Genomic DNA, 24,284 nt, shown 5'->3' with positions numbered 1-24,284 from the left:
ACTCCAAGCAAGAGGATTGGGTGGCTGAAAATGTTGTCTGGAGAAAAACCGAATATGTCATGGTGGTTATACAATGAGGATACAAGCACTATTAAGAGATAAGAGAAGCTCGAAAACCATATTCTTGTAGGTATGTTCAGTTACCTTACAGGGAAAGTTACAGGTGGTCAGTGGCAATATTTTACGGCATGATATGGAATTTTAACAATTTCTATATCTTATAATATCAAAATAATATAGATAAATAAAGAAAAAACAATGAGCCGCAAAGATTTTATGAAAAAATTAAGCACAGATTTGAAGGTGCCTTGGATGCAAATACGACTTGAAGAGACTCTACGTGACAATATCCAAATTTTTTCAAAATATATGGTATCAGAGTATCCATAATATGTTTACGATAATGCAGGACCAAAATAGTTTCGATATTGCGGATTTTTTTCCTATAAAAAGGCAAATTACAGTGGCTAGAGAGAGAACACAATATTCATAATTGTCAAGACTGGTTATAATTTTTTTTTTCTATGCGTCTATAATTATAGTATTATTGTAGTTAGATTAAAAAAAAAAAGATTAAAAACTAGTTATTTTTTATAAAACTTACCCAAATATAAGAAGAAAATATAAGTTTAACATTTTTGTTGGCTTTTTTTAGATGACTCAATTATCGTTCTGTGTACTTAGTTATATATAAACAAGGAGTATAATATTAGCACTTAATGTGTTAATTAAAACTGTATTTTTAATATCTATTGCAAAAAATAGTTAATTTCCATAGAAATATTATTAGTATCCCAAGTTAACTGATAAATAAAAAAAGATTGAAAAATATTATTAAGCAAAAAGGAATAGTGTCCGTTGTTTCCGTGCAGTATTCAAATGGACCAATAGTAACACGGCATTAATGCAAAACTGTCTCATGTCGTCACTTGAACCAATGACACTGAGAGTTGTTCCTTTATGCTCATGTTAGAAAAATGACACAAATGCGTTTATACTAAAATAGTGTTGGCACGGATGGAACAAAATGAATTAAGTCTTTATTCAAAAAGTATAACTACACATATGTCTTTGTGTTCGTGGGTTATTTTGACTCGAGACGAATAGTTCCTTTGCGATTGCCTAAAATGATGGATAAGGTAACTTATACCGTTTATCACACCCTACTTATACCGTTTGGGTCATTCGAAAAACTGGGTTAGGATGCAGCTAGAGATATGACCTTTTGATATGTTGTGTATTTTGACGAGCTGAATCCAATGGTGCAATAAAAACCAAAGGGAATAACTCGTCTTACTCCCTTATTCACTGGAGGCACAGAAATATCAATCCAAAAACACATTTGATTAAAGACATGTATCTAAAAACGTTATTCAATAATTTCACTTGATTTAATGTTTTTGGTAAGTTTTTAACTAAAAAAATAAACTTTAATAGACGAGAGAGACATAGTATACAAAATATGATTAATTTTTAAAAGCATACTAAGGCCTATCGAGTTCTTTAATCGCCTTCATTAAATTTACTTGCACATCATTATATTTGATTCACACTGCTTCATTATTGTTTTACAACTGTAAAGTCCAAGAAACACACTTTATTCACTGCTTCGTGTTTCACTTAAGCAACAATCAAGTCTTGACACTAATTCTCGTGAACAGCGGATGTGCGTGAAGCGAAGCGATGTGGTGTGCGGGCGAAGCGAACCCGTCGCGTGCCGGCTTCGTGTGCGCCATGATGTGGTGCCGGTCCGTGTTCTTGGGCTCTTGCTTGTGCACTAACATCGTGTAGCGCGATATGTCGGGCGGGAATCTGGAAGTAAACAATTTATTTTATAATCATGTTTTTGTAGACCAAAAATACAGTTTTATTGGGGACAATAATGTGTATTTGAACTTTTCAACTTAAAAATTCATACATTTATCCATCCACTAGAGTTTGTTTAGAAGTGCTTTTGAACCATCAAAATAAATACAGAAAAATAGTAATTTACTACCAGTTCGGAAAACAGTTTCTACGGAGAAGAAATTAAAAGGATAACAAAATTATATTTTACATATTCTCTTTTTATTTTAGTGAATCTGTGAATAAAAAAAACATGTCAAATGATTGATAATTTAATTAATGTATAGATAACATACTGCATATGTCATGAACTAGCATGGTATGGCATAGAAAACGTCTACTAATTAAATCATCCATATATTGTGAGCAAGGTTCACCGTGCATATTAAATACTTTATTATATTCTTGTTATAGTGCAAGAATATGTGACATATTTAATTGATATTCAAATATCAAATATTTATTAAGAGATATTATTTAAAGGATATTCTGTTTATGATACAAAAATAAACACATACATTATCAGAATTTAAACAAATAATAATTCTCTAAGATAGCAGTTGAATTGTGCTTATCTACAATAATAATATACTTTTAATATACAAATTCTAAGTAATGATAGGCATGCAATATTAGACTTGATAATCATTTGTTATCATCATTTAATTTTTCCAGAGAATATTGAATAACGAAATTATTAACAAAGCTTACCTCAAAATATCAAGATTATGACTCTTAATCCTTGCAGCAAACTCATCATCCTCTCCTCCCCATCCCTTAAACTTATTAGAAAATCCATTGAGATCCACATATTGATCCGATCTAATCGCCAGCACGCCTCCAACCAACGTCTTGTATGGCAGAACAAATCTGAACTTATCAATAATAGCGCTCATGTGCCGAGGTTGTTGCAGACAGACATACAGATTTGCAGCATTCAGGGGTAATAGGTCCACATCATGGTGTATGAGGCAGGGGAACTTGTCTGCGATGGCCTGTTTAGCTCCAATGTTGTATAGGAGACCTTTGTTGAAGGGTTTGTCATCTTGCTGTTCTATTATGTAGATTCTGAAATTTTAATGCTGTTATAAGAACTAAATTTCTATGAGGTCAGTAAATAACTATGCTATCTTTTAAGGCCTTAGGTAAAAGTTGCTCTTTTTTCTACTTTTGTACAAATGAGGAAAAGCTTAATTTTAAACAATAGCAAATATTAAAAATGTACATAATAAAAAATTAGTAAATAATACAAAATCTCAAAACAAATATCGTGTGAGAGATATTATGACAACACATCCACAGATTTCCATTTTAAAGCTAGTTGCCATTTTTATTTTATGAATCATGTTCATGTTTTTTTTTTGGCAATATGAATTATTAACTAGAATATTATGTTATTTCAGTCCAAAATGTTGTTGATGCAGGTTTTATTATGTGAATAGATATTTTCTATATAATTATAAAATATTTTTATTTACTAATGTGGTGAATGTGACGAAAATAAAAAGTAATGATTTTCTTCAATTTATTATGGAGCAATATAAGCCAAGATGAAATAAGCATGAAAATAAAAACCAGTAAAAAAACCTAACATCTGCTCCTCAGATGTTAGTATTTTCAATACATGTGGAAGCCATTATATTATATTGATTTGAATGTAGATAATGTTTTTTTTTTATTAAGTCCATTCAAAATTCCCCAGTAAAAGATCAACTTGTGAAATTGTTACATTTTTATGAAAGAATGTTTTAGCATTATGAGTAGACATACGTCATGAAAAATATCTCAAATTTAAATCAATTTATTACAACTTCAGCAGACACTTTTGGCAGAATACATCAGATTATTGCTTTATCTCCCAGAATTTTTTGTAACAGGGAAATCCAAATAAGTCAGAAGGTGATATTAATTATTCTAATGTTCACATAAACAGGATGCAATAATCATTAACAATTATTCCTAATTAGGTGCTTGTTACAACTTAATACTTGTTTATAATAAAGACTAGCATAAAAATACTCACTTATAATGTATGTTCTGTTTCCTCAAGAAATTGTGAATGAAAGGAATGAATACATCCAGCTGGCTCTGTCTATTTCTATATGTAACCAGGATAGCAACACTGAACAACGGGTGACAATCCGCCGGCACAAAGCTCCCATTTGCAATGCCACTGGGGACAAACTCATTCACTTGCTTCCTTACATCCCAGTTGTCTGGGAACACCTTCTCATATATACTTGCATACTCACAATCAGTTTTTGACTTCCTCACCAAATTTGGGTTCACATGCTTATAGAGATGCTTATCTATCTCTTCTTTGGGAATATAATCGTATTCATAATATCCATAGTAAGCAAACAACTGGATGATAGCAATGAGACATAGTATAAGTATGATATAATTGCTGACGCGAATTTTTTGTAGCCTGTTCAGAGGCAGCCATTTAAGCATTTGGTTGTTAGAACCTCCTCTGTTAGATTATATAGATTACATTCCTTGTAAACCTGAAAGTAGAACAATAAATTTTGAATTTTAAATTAGTTTTACACGTAACAAAGAATAATATCTTATTCAAAATTATTTGTTTGATTTTCCGAAACGTTTATGTTCCGATTTAGTTACGGCTATAGGAACTCCTTACAGAAATCACGAAATTGCTAAACTAACTGTAAAAGTGTTATTTATTGTCCGTTTATTAATAAAGCACGACACATAACGAGAATCGGATGTGACCTGATTGCTATACCTGTATAATACGCACAACTTGTAAAACACACCTTTATAAAAATCGTAGGATATCTCCCGGCACTAAATTTGATAAGTTAATGAGTTTTTCATATATAAATGATTTTGATTGTTAAAAATAAAAAAATATGAAAAATTCAAAAGCACTACCTACCGGCAGCAAGTTACGAGACAACTGTCTGCTGTCATCTGTCGCTTTGCGTGACGTTCGATGACAGTTATCGATTGGTGTGTTGCCAGAAATTAGTTATCAGAAATTAGTTTTGTAGTAAATTACAAGATTATATACTTCAATGCGGGTTAATAAAAACCATGTAAAAACCTATACGTTATTAGGCTTTCGCGCAAAAATAGATGAACGGCAATAAAATTTGGTACGGTGATCGATTATAATCGATCACTGTACCAAATTTATTTGATGGGCAGATTACAGATAATGCTACTTTTTATCTGGGCACTAAGCGAGAGCTAGTAATTACGTAATTTATAAAATACTAGGTTTCCGCCCGCGGCTTCACCCGCGCAGTCAAAGAAAAATCCGCATAGTTCCCGTTCCCATAGGATTTCCGGGATTGCGTCATTTTTCCGGGATAAAAAGTAGCCTATGTCCTTTCTCGGGCATCAAAATATCTCCATACCAAATTTCATGAAAATTGGTTCAGTAGTTTAGGCGTGATTGAGTAACAGACAGACAGACAGAGTTACTTTCGCATTTATAATATTAGTATGGATTGTAGTAATGTGCATGACATACGGATCAAGATTGGAATAATAAGAAACGCGATAATTATTATAGACATTATGTCCACAAAATCTAGTTTAGTTGCTGATGGTATAACAGTTTAATTTCCTGTTCAAACAGGATAATATGGCATGATGGAAGTAAACCAAGTGAATAAAATCACAATTAATATGTAAATACTAAATATATGCAATTTATTATTTTTAAGTGAATGATTCAGATCATAAAAAGCAAAGTATGTTTAAATACTGACAAAACTGGAAAGGATCTGAATAATTTATTTCTTCATATTACCAGAACCTCTCTTGAGAAATTGTGGATGTGAGACATTCTTTGGATATACTTAGTCTCTGGAAATATATAATGTTATTAGCATTGTTCCTCTTATCTAGTTTCATTTTATTGTCTAGTAGTCCTTGTCCCATGGGAAACAAGTGCTTTGTTGCAGTACAAACGTTATCAAAATATGTTGCACACTTCCTCAGCCCTTATCACAACTAGGACAAACTAGTGTAACTAGTGCTTTGTTCCATTTGTTGTTTTTACATAAATACCAATAATAACAGGATCAGCTGCAGTTTCAAAGAAAGACAGCTTATGTTCAAGTTTTATTTTATTTATTCATAAATTTCTCTTAACAATAGTAAGTGTTATTTTAATAGAAGTAGGTGGGTACATAGAAAAATAAATACTTACACATTTATTGAACCCTATGGTGATATTAGTGCTTTGTAAACCAGTTGAATAATTTAAAAGGTATTAAGCTAGAAGTTCATTATAAAGAATTAATAAAATTGCAATTATTCATATTTATGCATGTTTTTTATTAATATTATTTTAAACCAAAACTGAATGGTAATAAAGTCTCTATTATTTGTATGTTGTGTGCCAATAATGAGTTCGTATAATCATAAATAATTGCGAGTATGATTATTGCCCTAAATCTGCAAATGATCAGCATACATTATGAATTTAGAAATTGAAATTGGCAGTCGCGTTTTTATATTCCCGCCTTTAGTTAATGTAGTTGTCAATGTCAGTGATCTATGTAAACAAGATAAAGTTTAATGTTTATCTGAATAAGTTTAACTATTTGTAAATGTCTCCTTTGATATATAGTTAAAGTGTATGTACCTGTTTTATTTATTAGAACTACACTAACACAATGGCAGAGAAGAAAATTTGGATGCAGCGAGAACTAACCTGTAAGCCACTTGATTCATATGAAGAAATTTTATTATTCTTACAAGATCCACCACCTTGGAGAACACTTTGTAAGGAATTAAAGACGCATAGTGAAATAGCAATAAAGAACATAAACATCAATAAATGTCCGGAAAATAATATTTTGCTTGAAAGTCCACAAGCCTTCTGTCATTTTGATCCGGATGCGGAAAATGTCAAGCGCGAAGATAAAAAAATATTACCAAAGACACTGGTGTGCCATGATATGGCCAATGGGTATCACGATGACAGGTTTGTAAATTATTGTATAATTATAATTAATGTTTTTCAATAATGTTGTATCAACTTTTCCATTTTTCCTGTGTTTTATTCACTTTGACTTTTAAATATTTTTTTTTATATTTATTTTTTAACACTTTGTAAAACAGCTTCAAACTTAGTTGTTATAATAATGTATTAAAGTAGGTATGCACTGTGCTTATATATTATTATTATGGTGAATATATAAAAAAAAATTTTGGAAATTTTCAAACGCTTATAGATTTTTTATTTTATTTTATAGTATTATCGATGGCACTGGAAATTACGAAGCTTATACATTTTATAACTGGGCCGGGATAGACATTTTTATTTACTTCAGTCATCATTTGATCACGATTCCACCTCTCGGCTGGATCAATGTGGGTCACGCGCATGGAGTCAAAGTACTAGGTGATTATTTTTAATTTTTTCAACAAGCAACATCGGAGCAATAAAAAAGGTATGTTTTTTTAAATATTCCTTTTTCAATTTTTAAATTTGGAATAAATGGTAAAATTGCAGTACCTATAAATTGGATTTGCGGGTGAACAGTTTGTTTGATTTAACATTATATTCACATCAGTATTGGGAACCGTTAGTGTATTTTTAAATTTAACTTTTTCACATAACACTACATCACGTTAAAGGTACTGTTATAACGGAATGGAGCGATGGGGTCGCGTTTTGGGATCGAGTGCTGCAGTCGGAGAGTGAGTGGCAGAACCTCGCTAGCGCGCTCGTGGCAATCGCAAAAACGCTAAAGTTCGACGGCTGGCTGCTCAATATTGAGAATAAGGTGATTTATTTTCCGCACTTTTGAAAATTTACCATAGATAACTTTTTCCGATCTACCCTCCATTACGTAAGCGAAGAAAGCGGTAAAATTTAAAATTACAAAGCGAACCCGTTCGTTGTTGCTGGCTAGCGATATGTCCTTGATGTTATAAAATAAGTAAAGTATCTGTCTAAACTGCAATACCACAATTAAACTTGTTATAATTAATATAAATTAACTATTGTTAAAATTTCTTCAGATATCAAAACCAGACGTGCTGCTACAATTCGTGCGGTACTTGCACACCACGCTTCACCAGGAGCTCGACGATCCAGTCCTTATTTGGTACGACAGCGTTACTGTTGAAGGGCATCTCAATTGGCAGAATGGACTTAACGGGAAAAACAGGTAATTTTTGTTCTAGAATAGATTTAAGCTGGATGTTAACTTACGTATAAAATGCTGTTTGTTTAGAGTTGATGGAATTATATAACCGTGTTGTTACCCTAGTACGTATTTCATTTTCTATGAGTCTTAAAAATATCAAAAAATTCTCGATTCTTGTTAGATGGATGTCTTCTGTATTCAAATTTGTTGTTTCATTTTACATCATAACTATGTATAATTGTATATTGTATATTTTCATTCATGCTTATTAGTCGTCGATATTTTGAAAATTTATTAATATTTGAATGAAAGGATAGGAAAAAACAGTTGTTCGTAATCAGTTTTATCTTTTATCCTCTCAAAAATTGATGTGGGTATATATTTAATATCGGTCTATCACCAGAGCGTTCTTCGACGCGTGCGACGGGTTATTCACGAACTACTCGTGGCGCGAGGAGGACGTGTCGGCGAGCGCGGCGGGCGCGGGGGACAGGCGGCACGACCTGTATGTAGGGGTCGATGTGTGGGGCCGGAACTTCTATGGCGGGGGGCAGTTTAACACGCAGGAGGTGGGTTGGAAAGAGGGAGAGAATTCTTTTTTTTTACAGTGAGAGATACAGAGAGATAAATGAAATTTTATAAGATATTAATTGGCAGCCTTTAAATAAATTACATTATACAACACGTTTTATCTTAATTATTTTTCAAAAAGTTGTACATTTATTACTTCTGTAATTGTAGTTAATCGCTAAGTTGGCTTGGCACTCGTTTGCTTTTTTTTTAATAATGATGAATGATTCCATGATGATAATTATTTTGATTTTTTATTATCATCTGATTTGAAAAAAAAAAGTTTCTTCTGTAGATAAAAAAAATACTTTATTTTAAACAATAAACTAAATAATTCAATTTCATTCCCAGGCAGTGCAATTGATCCACAGCTACGACTGCTCATTAGCCATATTTGCACCCGCCTGGACACATGAAGCCATGTCCGACGAGGAGGGTGACCCCAACACAGTGGCTGATGCTGCTGAGCTGGAGGTCTACCAGCGGTTCCTGCTGCGGGACAGAGCCTTCTGGTGCAGCGTGTGGCCCTTCCTTAATACTACGTTGCCGAGTTGTTTGCCCTTCCAGACGTCCTTCTGTAGGGGGCAGGGGAAGAAGCGCAGGATGTATGGAGAGGTTATTTAGTTAATTCTTAAACTGCAAATAATGCTTATAATAATAATAATAATAACCCCATCACCGTATCTCTACGTTGACGACGTGATGGGGCTTGTGTGTTTCAATGACTCTCGGGGCTAAGCCGGTAGAGCTACTCATGCCGGATAGGCCCAAGACGAGAAACCAGACTAAGCGAGATACAGCCCAATCCAAGGTGGAACAGCAAGCGCCAAAGGATGCATGGCTAAGGGGAGCTTAGTCGCTAGTTTGCGAACTCCGGAGACCAGGGGAAATCCGGTTTAAATTACCCTTACCACGGTGAACGCGGGGCTCTGCCGTGGTGGACCGATCGTCCCTAGCTACTCGTGGGAACATAATGTAAAAAAATGGAGGAGGTAGGAGGCAGACATAGATATAACCTACGGTCGCTGCCCGGAGGGCGCCGGGGCGCGTCTGGAGCCGATGCTGGACGTGACAGCATGCGAACCATCGGCGACAGGGGGCTGAACAGGAGAAGCCCTCTCCGTAACAACACAACAAATGAAAATCCCTCATCATCTGCATCATCCCCAAAATCATTATTTTCCTCCCTCCAATCATCCCCAATCTCTTATACCAATCATCTTTCACCTTCATCATGCTCATCTAACTATTCTAGTTCTATAACAACCGAGGATGTTGTGCAGGAGGCAACCTGTGCCGAAATACCTGCACCCACCAACGTTGAAAAACGTGCCCGCAAGAAATGGACAGATGAAATGAATATCTTTATCTTGCGCACATATTTTACTCTCACTTTATTAGAATCTGATACGAACACATATTTACCAGCATTACACACATCATTCATACAACAGTTCCCACAAATGCAAGTCAGCAGACAACGTATAGGCGACCAACGCCGAGCTATTATACGCAACAACTTACTTAATCAAGATAAAGTACAGGAAATCCGTAGAGAGGTTGAAGTATTTTTATCAAATCAAAACAATTCTGCTACTCCAGCTAATCCCGTTTCACTTAACAGAGAGAACTCAGGCCAAAGAATGAGATGGTCAAATGCAATAAACGAAAGTATAATGTATCATTACTATGCAATCACTAATTTAGAAACCAATAGAACGTCTTACATTCAACCTCTGCATCAAGCTGTTATATCTAAACATCCTAATATTTCGCATGTATCCGAACAACGTATATCTGATCAACGTAGAGTCATAATTAATAACAAACTCATATCTGATACCCGATTGCAAGAAATAAGAAACGAAGTAGCTAGTACACTATTGCATCTTGAGCAACAACCACAAGATGAAATCACTAATGAGACACCAGTTTCCTATCAATATATTAATACAGCTGCTAGTATTGAAGGAGTTTTAAATGATGAAACTACTATTCTTTCTTGCAATTTGCTCGCAGAAAATGAAGCGGAGGCCCATAAAGAAACTTCAATGTTTGTTTCTTCAGATGTTGAAAATACTTTTATTAATACTTTAGATACATTTAAAAACACTGACCCTACACAAAGACCATCAATCCCTAAGCAAAAAATAACCAGAAAACTAGCTCATTTAGTCAACTTCATTAATCACACCATACTACCTAAGTACTGTCGAGAGGATACAGACTTTTCCAACCTCCAAGAAATTATTTACTCCGCAGCATACACAGCCGCTACGCACAATGGATCGAAAATTAGAAATAACCCCATTCATACACCACATAAGCATAAAACTCCACTCTGGCAGGTTAGATTGGAAAAAAGAATTGAAGACTTCCGAGTCAAAATTGGCAGACTCACCGAATACATTAAAGGAAACAGCAGCCCAAGATTAAAAAGACATATTGAATCGATTAAACGCAGCTATAAAATTCACTCTCAGCACGAAAATGAAAATACAGATCTTTCACATTTCTTAGATACCCTGAAGCAGAAACTTAGCGCTTTGTCCAGTAGGCTACGTAGGTATAAGCAAACTACACTGAGGAAATCTCAAAATACCCATTTCACTATGAATGAAAAATCTTTCTATAGGAACTTTAATCAATCTTCTTCAGAGCCACGCGACGAGTTAGATGAACTACCGAATCCTGAAGATGTCCATGGTTTCTGGTCAGATATTTGGGCGAAACCAATTCAACACAACCCCGCAGAATGGATTAAAGATGAAAAAGACAGTCTTATCGACGTATTAGACATGAAATATGAAGATATCCCTATTGAATTGTTTCGGTTTGTCATAGGAAAGACACACAATTGGAAAGCTACTGGATCTGATAAGTTACACAATTACTGGTATAAAAAATTTACTGCCGTCCACCATTTGTTATTAACTCATATAAACACTTTTATTAAATCACCCGAATCAATGCCTAAATATATTACTCAAGGAATAACCGTCATGATACCTAAAGACAAATCAGACCCAAAAAATCCCGCAAAGTACAGACCAATCACATGCCTACAAAATATATACAAAATTATCACTTCATGTATAAGTCAAATAATGTATCAGCACCTAGAAAAATATAGCATAATAGCAGAAGAGCAGAAAGGATGTCGTAAAAGGACTCAGGGATGTAAAGAACAGCTTGTTATTGATTCAGTGGTTTCAAAGCAGGCATACAACAAGAAAAGAAATATATATACAATGTACATAGATTACCAAAAGGCATTTGACTCGGTCCCCCACAGTTGGCTAATATATATACTCGAACACTACAAAATAGATCCTACACTTATAAATTTTTTACGAAGCATTATGAATAATTGGCAGACAGTTTTAAGACTCCACACACAAACTAAATTTACAGAAACAGCGCCCATAAGTATTCGCCGTGGTATATTTCAAGGGGATGCTCTTAGCCCTCTTTGGTTTTGTTTAGCATTAAATCCGCTTTCTAATTTATTAAACAAGGCTAATGTAGGTTTCCGTTTAAAATACAACAATAATCAATTCATACTTACACATTTAATGTACATGGATGACATAAAATTATACGCTTCAAATTTAGCTGAAATCAACAAGTTAGCAGATATAACGCAAGTTTTCTCTTCCGACATACGTATGAATTTCGGTATTGATAAATGTAAGATACAGAGTGTTAAACGAGGTAAATTAGAATCGAATTCATACACTTTACATAATGACGAAGTTATCCAGCCAGTAGACAACCAAATAGGATATAAATATCTAGGCTTCTACCAAAATCAAAATATTCTCCATAAACAGGTTAAAATCGAAATTGAAAAATGCTTTAGAGCTAGATTACATAAAATATTGAATACACATCTTAACGCTAAAAATATTGTCAAAGCTATTAACTCCTTTGCTATACCTATCTTAACTTACTCCTTTGGAACAATTAACTGGTCTCAAACACAACTAAAAAAGCTTCAACGAATTATAAATACTTTAAGCACTAAATACCGTAAACACCATCCAAGATCTGCAATAGAACGTCTGACACTACCTAGAGCCGAAGGAGGACGGGGTATTATCGATATACAAAACCTACATAATAAAATTATTACTAATTTACGTTCATACTTTCACAATAAAACCTTAGATTCCGTACTGCACAAGGCTATCTCTCACACCGACAAAAAACTTACACCTCTAAACCTATCAGACAGAAGTACCCAAAAAAATGAAAAAATTAGAAAACCACAAGAGAAAATAGATGCATGGCTACAGAAATCTCTACATGGCAGACACCGACGCGATTTGATGAATACTGACATCGACAAGCTGGCATCGAACACATGGCTCAAACGCGGCGAGGTGTTTCCAGAGACAGAAGGTTTTATGATTGCCATACAAGACCAAATAATTGATACGAGAAACTATAGGAAGTTCATACGGAAAGACCCAAATTTAGTTACAGACCAATGTAGACAATGTCACAGCGCATCCGAAACAATCCAGCACATTACAGGGGCTTGCAGGTCGCTTGCTCAGACAGACTACAAGCATAGGCACGACCAAGTCGCGTCTATAATACATCAATATCTGGCCATCAAATATAATCTCATCTCCGAAAAAGTATCTTACTATAAATACACCCCTAAAATAATTCTAGATTCCACAAACTACAAACTCTACTGGGACAGAACGATTATCACGGATAAAACAATACAAAGCAATAGACCTGATATTACCCTCCTAGATAAACGAAACAAAGTTGTATATTTAATAGATATCGCTATCCCTAATACACACAACCTAACATCCACATTCTCCAACAAAATTGCTAAGTATACTGATCTTTCCATTGAAATAAAAACTCAATGGCGAGTCAGTACAGTCAAAACGGTCCCAATAGTTATCTCCTCTACAGGAATCATACCAAAATCACTTCACTTGAGCCTCAAAACTTTAAGCATTCATAGTAACACACATATTCTTTTACAAAAGGCCGTTATTTTAAACACGTGCCGTATAGTTCGCAAATTTTTATCTTTAGATTAATTAAGTTTGTCTGTTTGTCCCACCCATTAAATATAAGCTTGTATAAGCATCTTTGTTTGGCCAAAAGCCCGCAAAAATGCTCGAGTCCTCGATTATGAGAGAACTTATAAAATATAAAAAAAACATAAATAATAATAATAAGGGCGTAGGGATGTGACGACCCCATCGCCCACGGTTGGGATATCTATTGTTTACGTGATAATAGATATTCCACCCGTGCAATCAGTCACCCGCAGGACACCTTGTGGCGGGGTGTCGGGGAGTAGCGACCCCGCGGGAACCGAGTGCTCCCGGGGGAGGCCCCTGTCTTCATCTCTGGCTTGCCTTCACCGGCCGGTCGGAGTGAAGCCTGACGAGGACAGGACCCCCACCTCTGGCTTGCCTTAACCGGCCGGCCAGAGTGGAGTCGCGAGAGCTTTTAGCTCGAAGGGTGGATGCGAAGCGTAAGTGGCGAGTGGGCACGTGATGCTGGACCCTCAGGGAGCGCGTGATCGTCGTTTAAAGTCCAGGGACGCCTCTCCACCCTTAGCTGCTCACGACATGTTGCCCTCTTGTTGCTAAGTTACAGCGACTTTTTAGAGGGCCCATCTGTGAGAGGGCGAGTCACCGTCTGCCAATATATTTTTACAAACTTTGTTGTAGAAAGGCAGACGCCATAGTTCCTATAGATCCAGTAACCTGTCCACATAGCACCCCTTCCATAGTCCAGTCATTTATTTCCATTTTCTGTAATAGTCCTACATCGGCCGCGGACTGCCCAGGGCTGTATCTCTATATAGTGCAGTCATGGGCAGGCTGCGGCTGGTGTCCCATAACACATTAAAACTCTCAAAAGGGCCTCTGCGTGTTGGATCCGTGTCCCCACGTAAGCCTTCCAAAAGACCGGGTACCGTCCTTCTGGTGGTACCCGAGTATTATGGAGATGAGAAACATAATAATAATAATAAATTCTTTAATTCAGAACAATTTAGTCCCATAATTTACATGTACTTATACAATTTTAATAATTTTTAATACAGAAAAAACCGATGAACACATAAAGCCAATACTTAATTAAATCATAATAATTGAGATCCAAGTTTTATACATACTACTAGTTATATTTCTGTCAGCCAGACTGCGTACAATTTTATTTCTACACTTGTCAACTCTGGACATAAATGTAGCAATTCTGTGTCTCTGGATGGCATTCAAGGAGTTTACTCTAAAGTTGGTATACATCTCCGAAGCGCTGCAAAATTTGTCGAGCCCCATCAAATATCGGAAGATGTTATTGTGCTTTACTCGAATGCCATCGTATGCTTTTTTGGTGTAATTAGTCCAAAGTTGACAAGTATAGAGGGACTGACAGAAGGTCTTAAATAAATGAATTTTAACAGAATTGGATGCCCTACGAAATTTCCGGATGATCATATTGCCGACGACACAGAGTGCACGTCGTTGTCGCTCAATATCGGCATCATCTTTTCTTTTGGATGTAACAATGTGGCCAAGATACTTAAAGCTATCTACTATTTTAATAGGGTGACCGTTAATGCAGATTGGCGGAATGTTATCCGGTCCCTTACCCGATCTGAATATCAACATTTCTGTTTTCTTTACATTGTACTGTAGACTATGTGAAAGAGCATATCTTTCACATATGCCAACAAGTTTTCGAAGCCCTTTGATTGAGGGGCTGAGCAGGACCATATCATCAGCATAACTCAAATTATTGACATATCTGCCATCTAGTTTAAGTCCAACTTCAGTCCTACTCAGCTCCACAATCAAATCATTAACATATAAGTTAAACAGATCGGGGGAGGTTACTCCGCCCTGTCTAACACCACACGAGAGAATATTGCTGTCGGACAGAGTACTGCCCCACCTAACGCTGTTCGTCTGATTATCATACCAATATGTAAAAAGACCAACAACGTCAGAAGAAACATCACTGCTGCGAACTTTTTTCCATAATATCTCATGGTTCAAGGTATCAAAGGCACGACTTAAGTCTAAAAAACATGCATAAACACTAGTATTCTGATTATTATAACAGTCAACAATTTCTTTTAATGTATATATAGCCATATCAGTTCCCAATTCAGGTCTAAAACCGAATTGGGCATCGTCAATATTAATATATGGTGACAACTTGGAGTGCAAAATTTTTTCAAGTATCCTGGCCACAATTGTTGCCAGCGAGATAGGTCGATAATTAGCCACGCTCGAGAAACTACCGGTTTTATTCTTAGGGACAGGGATAACTATAGTTTTAATTAAATCCTTAGGTAAATAACAATGTTTGAGACAGAGAGTATAGAATTGAGCCAGAACAGGGTAGATGTTTTTACCAGCATATAAAACGTGTTCCATACTAAGAGCATCATGACCCGGTGACTTACCGCGCTTCATATTTTTAATTACCTGAGAAACGTCCTTAGATGTTATGATATTATTATTTAGCTTACGTTTCTCAGTTGATCGTACGGTCTCAGCTGAAGTTGATACATTACCATTTGCATTAGCTATAGGGTTCGTATTAAACTGTGCCCTGAAAAGATTAGCTATAGCTTTAGGGTCTTGTTGTCCATCTACGCATGCAGGTAAAACGTTTTTGTAGTCCATTTTCTTAGTTTCCTTCCAAAATTCAATAAAATTACCGGTAGAATGACTTTGAGCTAAAATATCTAACTTTATTTTGTCTTGATTATTTTGAACATACTTTAGTGCAGTCTTAAATTCTTTACGTGCCGAGAACATAGCATCGAAATAGTATCCCGAACGCGGCTTACCGTAGGACACCCATTCCAAGAAAGTTTGCCTAGCGAGTAGATGAAAATGTTTAACGTGAGCATTCCAACCAACTATTTTATATTTACATTTTTTTCCTATTATTAAAACTTCTTTCAGCTGATGATTGCATAACTGAAATAATATCACAGTAAAATTGATCCAATAGTTTAAAATGATTCTTGTTTATACACTTGCTATCACAGTCTTTACATATAAAATTACATTCATTATAATATTTATTTTGTATATTAGTAAATTTTAATTCACACATTTTTGTATAAATAGCTGTATGCTCTTCATCTCGTATACCCCACATATATTTAATATTATGGTTCACATAAATATCACATTTCTTAGGTGTTATCACATTTAAATTACAATTTAAGACTAGAGGTAAATGATCTGACCAATAGGAGTCATATTTAATATATATGTTAGTGACTAGAATTTCGGCAGCTGCCGTTACAAGACAGTGATCGAGCCATCTACACGATCCGTGAGATTCACTTATGTATGTATATGAGGCTGGCGGAAGCCTCTCTATATCTAAACACTGCAGCTCCTGTTCACTACAATAATTTGACATTTCTCTGCCGAATCGTGAGTCAGGATGTGCATTATAATCCCCACATATAAATGCACATTCGGTGTCAGAGGCCTCAATTATTGTAGTAATCAGTGCCAAACATTCAGTAAACATTGGTAGATTTTCTTCACTGTCTGTTGGCATATAGACAGAAAACACCAAAAAAGATCTATCGCCCCTACCTAGACGCACTGCCATGACTCGATCACTGTCACACGGTATAATTTCAACCTCAGAAAATAGGTTCGTACGCCATATGACAGCAATACCCCCATATGGCCTACCACGCAGAAGTGTGGATGTGTCTACAGAAGACTTGGCTGAGCCTCCAAAATCTTTATGTATTTCATTCACGAAACCTAAGTCATATGGCATCAGCCATGTCTCCTGCAGCGCAATAACATCCGCATCGTTACATAGGTTCCTAATTTCCTGCACGGAACGCTTAACCGATTTACAATTGTACGAAATTATAGTTATATTTTTATCCCAACAGTCCATTACAAAGGTTTGTTAACATTCGGTTGTTTAAATTTACGAAAAACTAAACCTTGCGGCCAGAATTCATTATTTAGAAAAGTATTTAGTTTTGTCGACAGGATAGATATTTTAAATGAGTTAAAATTCGTCTCCCTACTTTGTTTCAACAGTTGCACGTCTAAACATTCTTCATTCATACTTGTTATATAATCTTTAATATCATTTTCTGTTATATGTTTTTGTGCCCGTGACAAATAAATATAAGAATTGGGAATAGCCGCTTGCAGTTTAGACGTACTCTGCAAAGTGCCGCGAGTATTACGATATTTATATATTTTTTTCTTCTTTGTAACCGTTGTATAACCATCGTTATTAGAATTATTAGATTCTTGACGAATCGCGTTATCTCCAACCATTATGTCTCGATACGTAGGTATAGGCGTCAGCTGTAACTTGTCGCAATCCCGCTCCAAACGAATAGGCGCAGCCGCAGTCAGCTATATATAAAAGTACTCTGTGGCAGTCAGCGAACGGCCGCCGTGCGGAGCACCCGTGTTATCGCCGCCTGCACATGGTTCGGACTCGCTATGAATGTGCTGTGAGATTCCACTCGTTGCCTGCGTTGAATGATTCATCGTATCATTTTGCAAGCCCGCTGTACTGCCACGGCCAATGTCATTATAATCATTGTTTCGTTTTCCAGTATTCTTATCATCACGATAAGACTTAGGAAAGGACGAGACCGAGTTACGTGAAGATTGCAACTCGTGCATTAACAGTTTAACGTTCTCCAACTCTGTCTTGATGTATACAATATCTGATACATAGTCATTACAAGAGGTAGAGGTAGATTTCATATTAGCGACTTCACTTTTTAACAATGCCATTTCCTTCAGGAATGTGGTAACGTCAATATGGTCGAATGATACCGGCGGTAGTTTATTTAAGTTACTCGCTACAAACTTTGGTAGACTGTCAGGTTCAAATTCTTTTATTAATTTTATAATTTCTTGTAAGCTTTTCTGCTCCGATCCATCCTTCCTTCTTAGAAACTTTTTATTAGGCGCCATCAGCTTATAAACAATTTGCCTCGCACATTCTATTTCATCACAGGAGTATGCACTTAAACATATCTGAATAATACTAGTTTCTGGAAGAGTGTCAACCTTATTTGATACAAAAGTTAATAGTTCATTTATAACGACATTACATTCAATACATTTATACTCATTTCGAACTGTCGTTTGACGATTCACGTTAGAGCGGGCGCGCACGAGCAACTTAGTTGCCCGGCAACTATTTTGTCTCTGTCGCTGTCTCCTCGCAAAGTTTTGAACGATGCGCACACGAAAGCGACAGCAACGCAACTTTTTCTTTAAAATTTTCTGCATTTATCAACATGGGTTTCGAAGAGACGGTTGTGGTCTGTGCTCTTGTCCTTAGAAACCGAAGACGGTTTTAACGAAGTTATTTTTATTTAATATTTTTTAGTGTATTTTTCAACACGAATCAAATGAGCCCAAACTCGATAAAGTTGAGTCAATATATTACTAAGTTCCTATGGCCACCTTCCGATTCCATCATCAAATCAGCTCTATGTCATGATAATGTTTCATCGCTATCCAATTTACATACGTATACAAAATTTCAGTTCAATCGGTTACCTGGAAATGAATCAAAGTTACTTGCTACAATTCAATTAAGTCATCGAGATCAGACAAAAATGCTCACAAAATAAAAACTACTGGGCTTATCCGAATAAATTTTATGGGACCAATCCCACACCATTCTGCATCAAACAAAAAAAGAGTCACGTAAATCGGTTCAGAAACCTCGGAGTAATCGGTGTACATACATAAAAAAAATATACCGGCCGAATTGATAACCTCCTCCTTTTTTTTTGAAGTCGGTTAAAACTACTGTGTACGAGAATAAATACGTTGACATAAATACGTATTATCGCTACGCCGGTTACGCGGCAACTGGCCGGCGGCCGCCGACAGGCAACATTTTTGTCGCCGTGCGCGCACTTGCATTGAAACCAATAGATAGGGCGACAGTTGCGTCGCGGGCTTGTCTCCGAACCCGCGGACAAAAAAGTCTCCCGGGAGTTGCGTCGCTACGTACGCGCACTTTCATACAAGCCCATGGCTGGAGAGACAAAATAGTTGCGGAGACAAAATAGTTGCGGAGACAAAGTTGCTCGTGCGCGCTAGCTCTTATTTGTACTATTTACGCGAGTTATCGCGACGTCAGAGGAAGGAGATCGGACCATCGGCATCGTGTGAGCGGCTCACACAACGGCCGTAGGCAGACTGTATTGTATTATAATGTTATTTGATTTCCAGTAGATCAAAAAAATCTATTATATTGTGTGTTTATATTTTTTATTTTTTATACTTTTCAGAAATAATTTTTTTTAACGTCAATATCTATTAGTATTGACAAAACCTTTACAAATCACAAATTATGAACAACAATAGTTATTGGTGACAAAGTTCATTTAAGACGCATTAACTAACTACAAAAATGTAATGTGTACAACACCGCTTGGTTGCAGGTGATCTGTCCAGTACCGTGGTATAACCTACGGCACATGCAATACCAACCGAACTCATCCCTGGGCCCGCACGGCTACCTGGTCTCCAGCGCCGCCAACATCGCGGGGCTCTCCCGTTTAGGGCTCCTGCGAACAAGGGACGGCATCCTCAGATATCGACGATCGGTTGAAGAAACCAGACAAGACACTGATGAATCCACGCAAGAAATAGTCCTAGCCCTTAAAGCGGACAGCGTTGGGGATATACAAGAAGAAGTGGTGGAAGAAACAACGGTTAACGAAAGGAAATCCGTCAAAAGGAAGATGACCAGAGTGCTCCGACACTTCTTCAGGATAAAGTCGCCGAAGACAGATGATCGGGAACATACAGCAGTGCAGGAAACGGAGCAGGATTCGAAGCCCAGCAGTAGCACGATGGAAGTTAGAGGCCGGTCCATGGTGCAGATGTCTATTAACTTACGGCTTGGAAATAAACAAGTGAAAACTAAGTACGCGCTAGGCTATGTGGCCAATGAGCTGGAGTGCTTGGAACAGTTCTATGAAGACAGCTTTATTGGTGGATCCTGTCTTAAAATCAATCCTTGTGATGAAGTAACACCAGAACATAGGTTTTCTAGATTGTTCTTCAGCGATTTCCACGTAAGGAACTGTTTGATAGCCTGCGTCGTGACAAAGACGCTGCCTGGACATGAGAGCCAGTTTTTGAATGTTATTTTGAATGTTGAATGTGGTGGTAAGAAAACGAAGGTAAGGTTAAGTCATTTGCGTTATTTAGAAAAAAGTTATGGTCTATCGTCACTACACTGTTGATAATATTTTTGTTATCGTAATATAAGTTTAAGAGAATTCAATTGTAAATGATAACCGATAATGGTTTCCTTGAAATTTATCTCACTACACTTCAGATTCAGTATTTTTAGGCATGAATTGAGTGGCTTGTAGTAAATATTATTTTACTACGATAAAAATAATATAACTATAAGAACGTTATAATTTCAATAAAAAAATGCTTTCCGAAATTGTACCTTCATTCATAATTGTACCTATTGTAATTTGTATTGTAAGTATATTAATTAATCTGGGAATATATGTCCGATATTTAATCCCTGATCCGAATGTCTGATAAGAGTGTATGATGGAGTGATGTTACGTTCCATACATTTGGTAAACATTGGGCTTATAGTGCACGCTTACGTAGAGATTTCACATTTACTTAAAATTTATCCATATAATAAGTAGGAGGAAAAAGCTTAATCGGGTAGAACATTTCTATCCTTTGATTTTTTGCTAGATGACAAAAAAGTCAATATTTTTGGGACACAGACATTTTTTCTTAATCTATCATTATATTATATACAGGTAGTTCTAGTAGGCAGAAGTATCCCCCACCACCACGAAGCGTGGTCTGGTTCAGAAGTGGTCAACGAGTACCCGCTACGCGAGTCTGAGCACGAGTTGCGCAACTTGCAGCGCCACTTGTTGCTCAACCAGCCCGGATTCTATGTGCCCGTGGAGAATGCGTACGGATGGGTGGTTAGGTACATCATGTTGAGAGTTTTTGTTAATAGCTATGCGAACTAAGAATAGGAATGTCAATTACGTGGAAAATGTCATTGAAATACGTTTTAACTTTCAGTTCCTACTTAGAACTTATACTTAGAAATCCTTTTTTGCATGGTTTATTATTTTCGTTTGATAACTCTGATATCACAAAATGGCGCAGAATGGATTCTATTCTTAGTTTAGTGAATTGTGTGTTTCTTTAAAAAATCTTAACTATAAGTAACACAATGTAGTTCCATTCCATCCATCAATCCATGCCCATCAAGGCAAGGTAACAATAAAAAATATATTAAATTAGTTGGTAGGAAACAATATCTTGACTTTTCTCGCTTCTCCAGTTTTAATTTAACCGATTAATTTGACTTATAATATAAAGAACAAAAATATTCTGTGACGATCACTGTAGTATTCAGAATTCAGAAAAATAAATGAGACTGAAAATTGAGCTTGTGTGAATGATTATTTATCTAACTATTTTTGTATTTATTTATCTATATCTATCTTTTTCCAGGTACTACGACATCGAAGTTCCAAATTCGTGTGTGACGTCAGTGAGTGTCCGTACCGGGCTGGACGTGGGGCCCGTGCTGCTCGGACACTTTAGCCTCTGCGACAAGTTGATAGAATAAATGACAATATTATATAAGAGTACAAAAATAAAAAAATAAATGCCCTAAAAACATCTTTGAAAACTTAACAAATGGTCACCCTATTGAATTTTTGTTGTGGTATGACGGTGCGAAATTTTGATTGTTTGTAAAATCTTTGTTTAAATAGATATGATGACTTTAAGTAATTTAAATTAATAAAAAAAATAATCCATAATATCAGATACAGCTACCTATGTCCTATGATGATTGATAACTTAATTATAAAATTGTATGATTTTTTAAAAACTTCAAAAACGCAGTTATCACATTCAAATTTTGTTTATGGTCGAATACCGATTAGATTTCAACCAAAAAATCTAACACCCAATATTAAGATTTTCAACTACAATAATATTATATGTAGATACATACGAAAAGTTAAGGTGGATATGTCGTAAGAGAATCCTCAAATCGTTCATCAACCCTTTGTACCGACTGACCCACTCTTCGTTTAACCGATAAGTAACTCGCACAGTAAATTATAAATATGACCGATTGCGAGCGACCTTAATTACAATACATAATTGTTTTTATCAGTGTACGCTCTATTATGTTAAATATCAGTTTTGAAATAGTTTTATCTTCTATAATACGTAGGGGATATAAATATTAGTTGTTACTTACTGTTTACATAGCAATCTTTTGGAGACTTTCTAATTTTTTTAGTGGGGCAATACATTGCAAATGTCTATGGTTAACAATTTTTGGCAAAATTGCCAGATAATCTAATTGTTTGAAGAAATTGATAACTGTTATCGTTAGGATTTAACTTTTTTATGTTGTAAATGCGTCAGAAGGGCTTTACCAACATAAAAACACTAAAAAGTTCCTAAAATACTTTCAAAAAATATATAATAAAATAATGATAAAGACTTTCTGACTTCATTGTTTACGATTGTTGATAATCTAATACGAAATACGAAATTATATGTACTTAATGTGAAACTTACTACTAAATATCGAAGTAGGTATTATGTAAGGAAGATACATGTAAGAGAGATTGTAATATTTAAACGAATAAAAATCTTCAAATGCTTTTGTTTTTTTTTATTTTAAAAGATAAGAGCAGTATACGTACATTATGATGCATTTACACATTCGTGCGAATAGCAAGGCAAATAACTAACACGAATATTACGTACCAAAAAAGAGCAATCGGCTTGAGATTCGCGTTATGGTGCATTTACACAAGTGTGCAAACAGCGAGGCGAATAACGAATACGCATGTGTAAGCAGTGCACATGCAATTCGCATTGAAATTCGCGTTATCGTGTTCAGACAACTTCTGCTTTTAAAACCATCATGTGTATAGAGGTTCGCGACAACACTCGTATACGAATGTTTTATCTGGTGACGAAGCGAACACGAATGTGTAAATGCACAGTGAAGTTTAATATATTTTAAGGCTTTAGGAACATTTGCAACCCCGTGTCTTCTAGCTCTTTTGCATAGAATGCAGGTGCTACACGTGACCGACTTGACCCCAATACGAACAGCAATGCCCTTAAACTTGCTATCGGTCAAGCCCCTCTCGTCCCCTTATGTAAAATCGATCAAATCTGATAACGCGATTTTCTTGTCTCGTTGTGTCTCGTGACTTTACTCTCTGCATTTTACAGATAAAGAGGATTGTTTAATGTTGAGCCAACTTCGTTTTGTTATTTTTAGTCAACAATTTGGTCAATGGAATAGGGATTTTTGATTAGTTTATGTAATGGGAAAAGGTCGACTAGAGTTATACATTAAGATTAAGCTCTATAGCTCTTTCTCTGAACGAAAAAATCAAGATTACATTATAATGTATTTCTTTAACGTCCATTCTGTACAAGAACATGCCTTATCTCAACGTCCAAAACAGTAGAAAAGAGAAAATCATTGGTACTTAACAATAATCATTCTAACCGTAGATTATTTATTGTCAAGAGAACTTGTTCTGTATGGATTGACGTGGTAACATTTACAGTTTTTCCTTATTATATGTGCTTTGGGAAATCCGTTACGATTCTTTTTCTGTACCGACACATGGACAATTTTCAACAATTA

At 35.8% G+C, this 24,284-nt stretch overlaps 2 protein-coding genes across 7 annotated transcripts; one reads left to right on the top strand and one right to left on the bottom strand.

The window, feature by feature from the left end:
* Positions 1 to 1,326: 1,326 nt before the first annotated feature.
* Positions 1,327 to 6,637, bottom strand: LOC123695889 (beta-1,4-N-acetylgalactosaminyltransferase bre-4-like). Of its 4 annotated transcripts, none has more exons than XM_045641844.1 (4): positions 6,539 to 6,637; positions 3,869 to 4,352; positions 2,557 to 2,913; positions 1,327 to 1,812 (listed from the first exon to the last, which is right to left on the bottom strand). In XM_045641844.1, exons 2-4 carry the CDS (start codon positions 4,297 to 4,299, stop codon positions 1,632 to 1,634), a joined length of 969 nt encoding a protein of 322 aa, XP_045497800.1. In that variant the 5' UTR covers positions 4,300 to 4,352; positions 6,539 to 6,637; the 3' UTR covers positions 1,327 to 1,631. The 4 variants fall into 4 exon arrangements, with proteins under 4 accessions (XP_045497800.1, XP_045497801.1, XP_045497799.1 ...); XM_045641845.1 differs by lacking the exon at positions 6,539 to 6,637 and adding an exon at positions 4,748 to 4,769; XM_045641843.1 differs by lacking the exon at positions 6,539 to 6,637 and adding an exon at positions 4,595 to 4,758.
* LOC123695882 lies at positions 5,962 to 23,079 on the top strand. Of its 3 annotated transcripts, none has more exons than XM_045641835.1 (10): positions 5,962 to 5,978; positions 6,486 to 6,811; positions 7,083 to 7,231; positions 7,468 to 7,616; positions 7,855 to 8,003; positions 8,386 to 8,551; positions 8,904 to 9,167; positions 20,029 to 20,775; positions 21,388 to 21,566; positions 22,103 to 23,079. In XM_045641835.1, the coding sequence occupies exons 2-10, from the start codon at positions 6,501 to 6,503 to the stop codon at positions 22,218 to 22,220; spliced, it is 2,232 nt and encodes a 743-aa protein (XP_045497791.1). In that variant the 5' UTR covers positions 5,962 to 5,978; positions 6,486 to 6,500; the 3' UTR covers positions 22,221 to 23,079. The 3 variants fall into 3 exon arrangements, with proteins under 3 accessions (XP_045497791.1, XP_045497790.1, XP_045497789.1); XM_045641834.1 differs by lacking the exon at positions 5,962 to 5,978 and adding an exon at positions 5,987 to 6,003; XM_045641833.1 differs by lacking the exon at positions 5,962 to 5,978 and having other exon boundaries at positions 6,443 to 6,811.
* Positions 23,080 to 24,284: the final 1,205 nt, after the last annotated feature.

This window comes from Colias croceus, chromosome 11 (genome assembly GCF_905220415.1).
Source record: "Colias croceus chromosome 11, ilColCroc2.1".
Lineage (NCBI taxonomy): Eukaryota > Metazoa > Arthropoda > Insecta > Lepidoptera > Pieridae > Colias > Colias croceus.
This window is presented reverse-complemented; position numbering and strand designations above follow the sequence as displayed.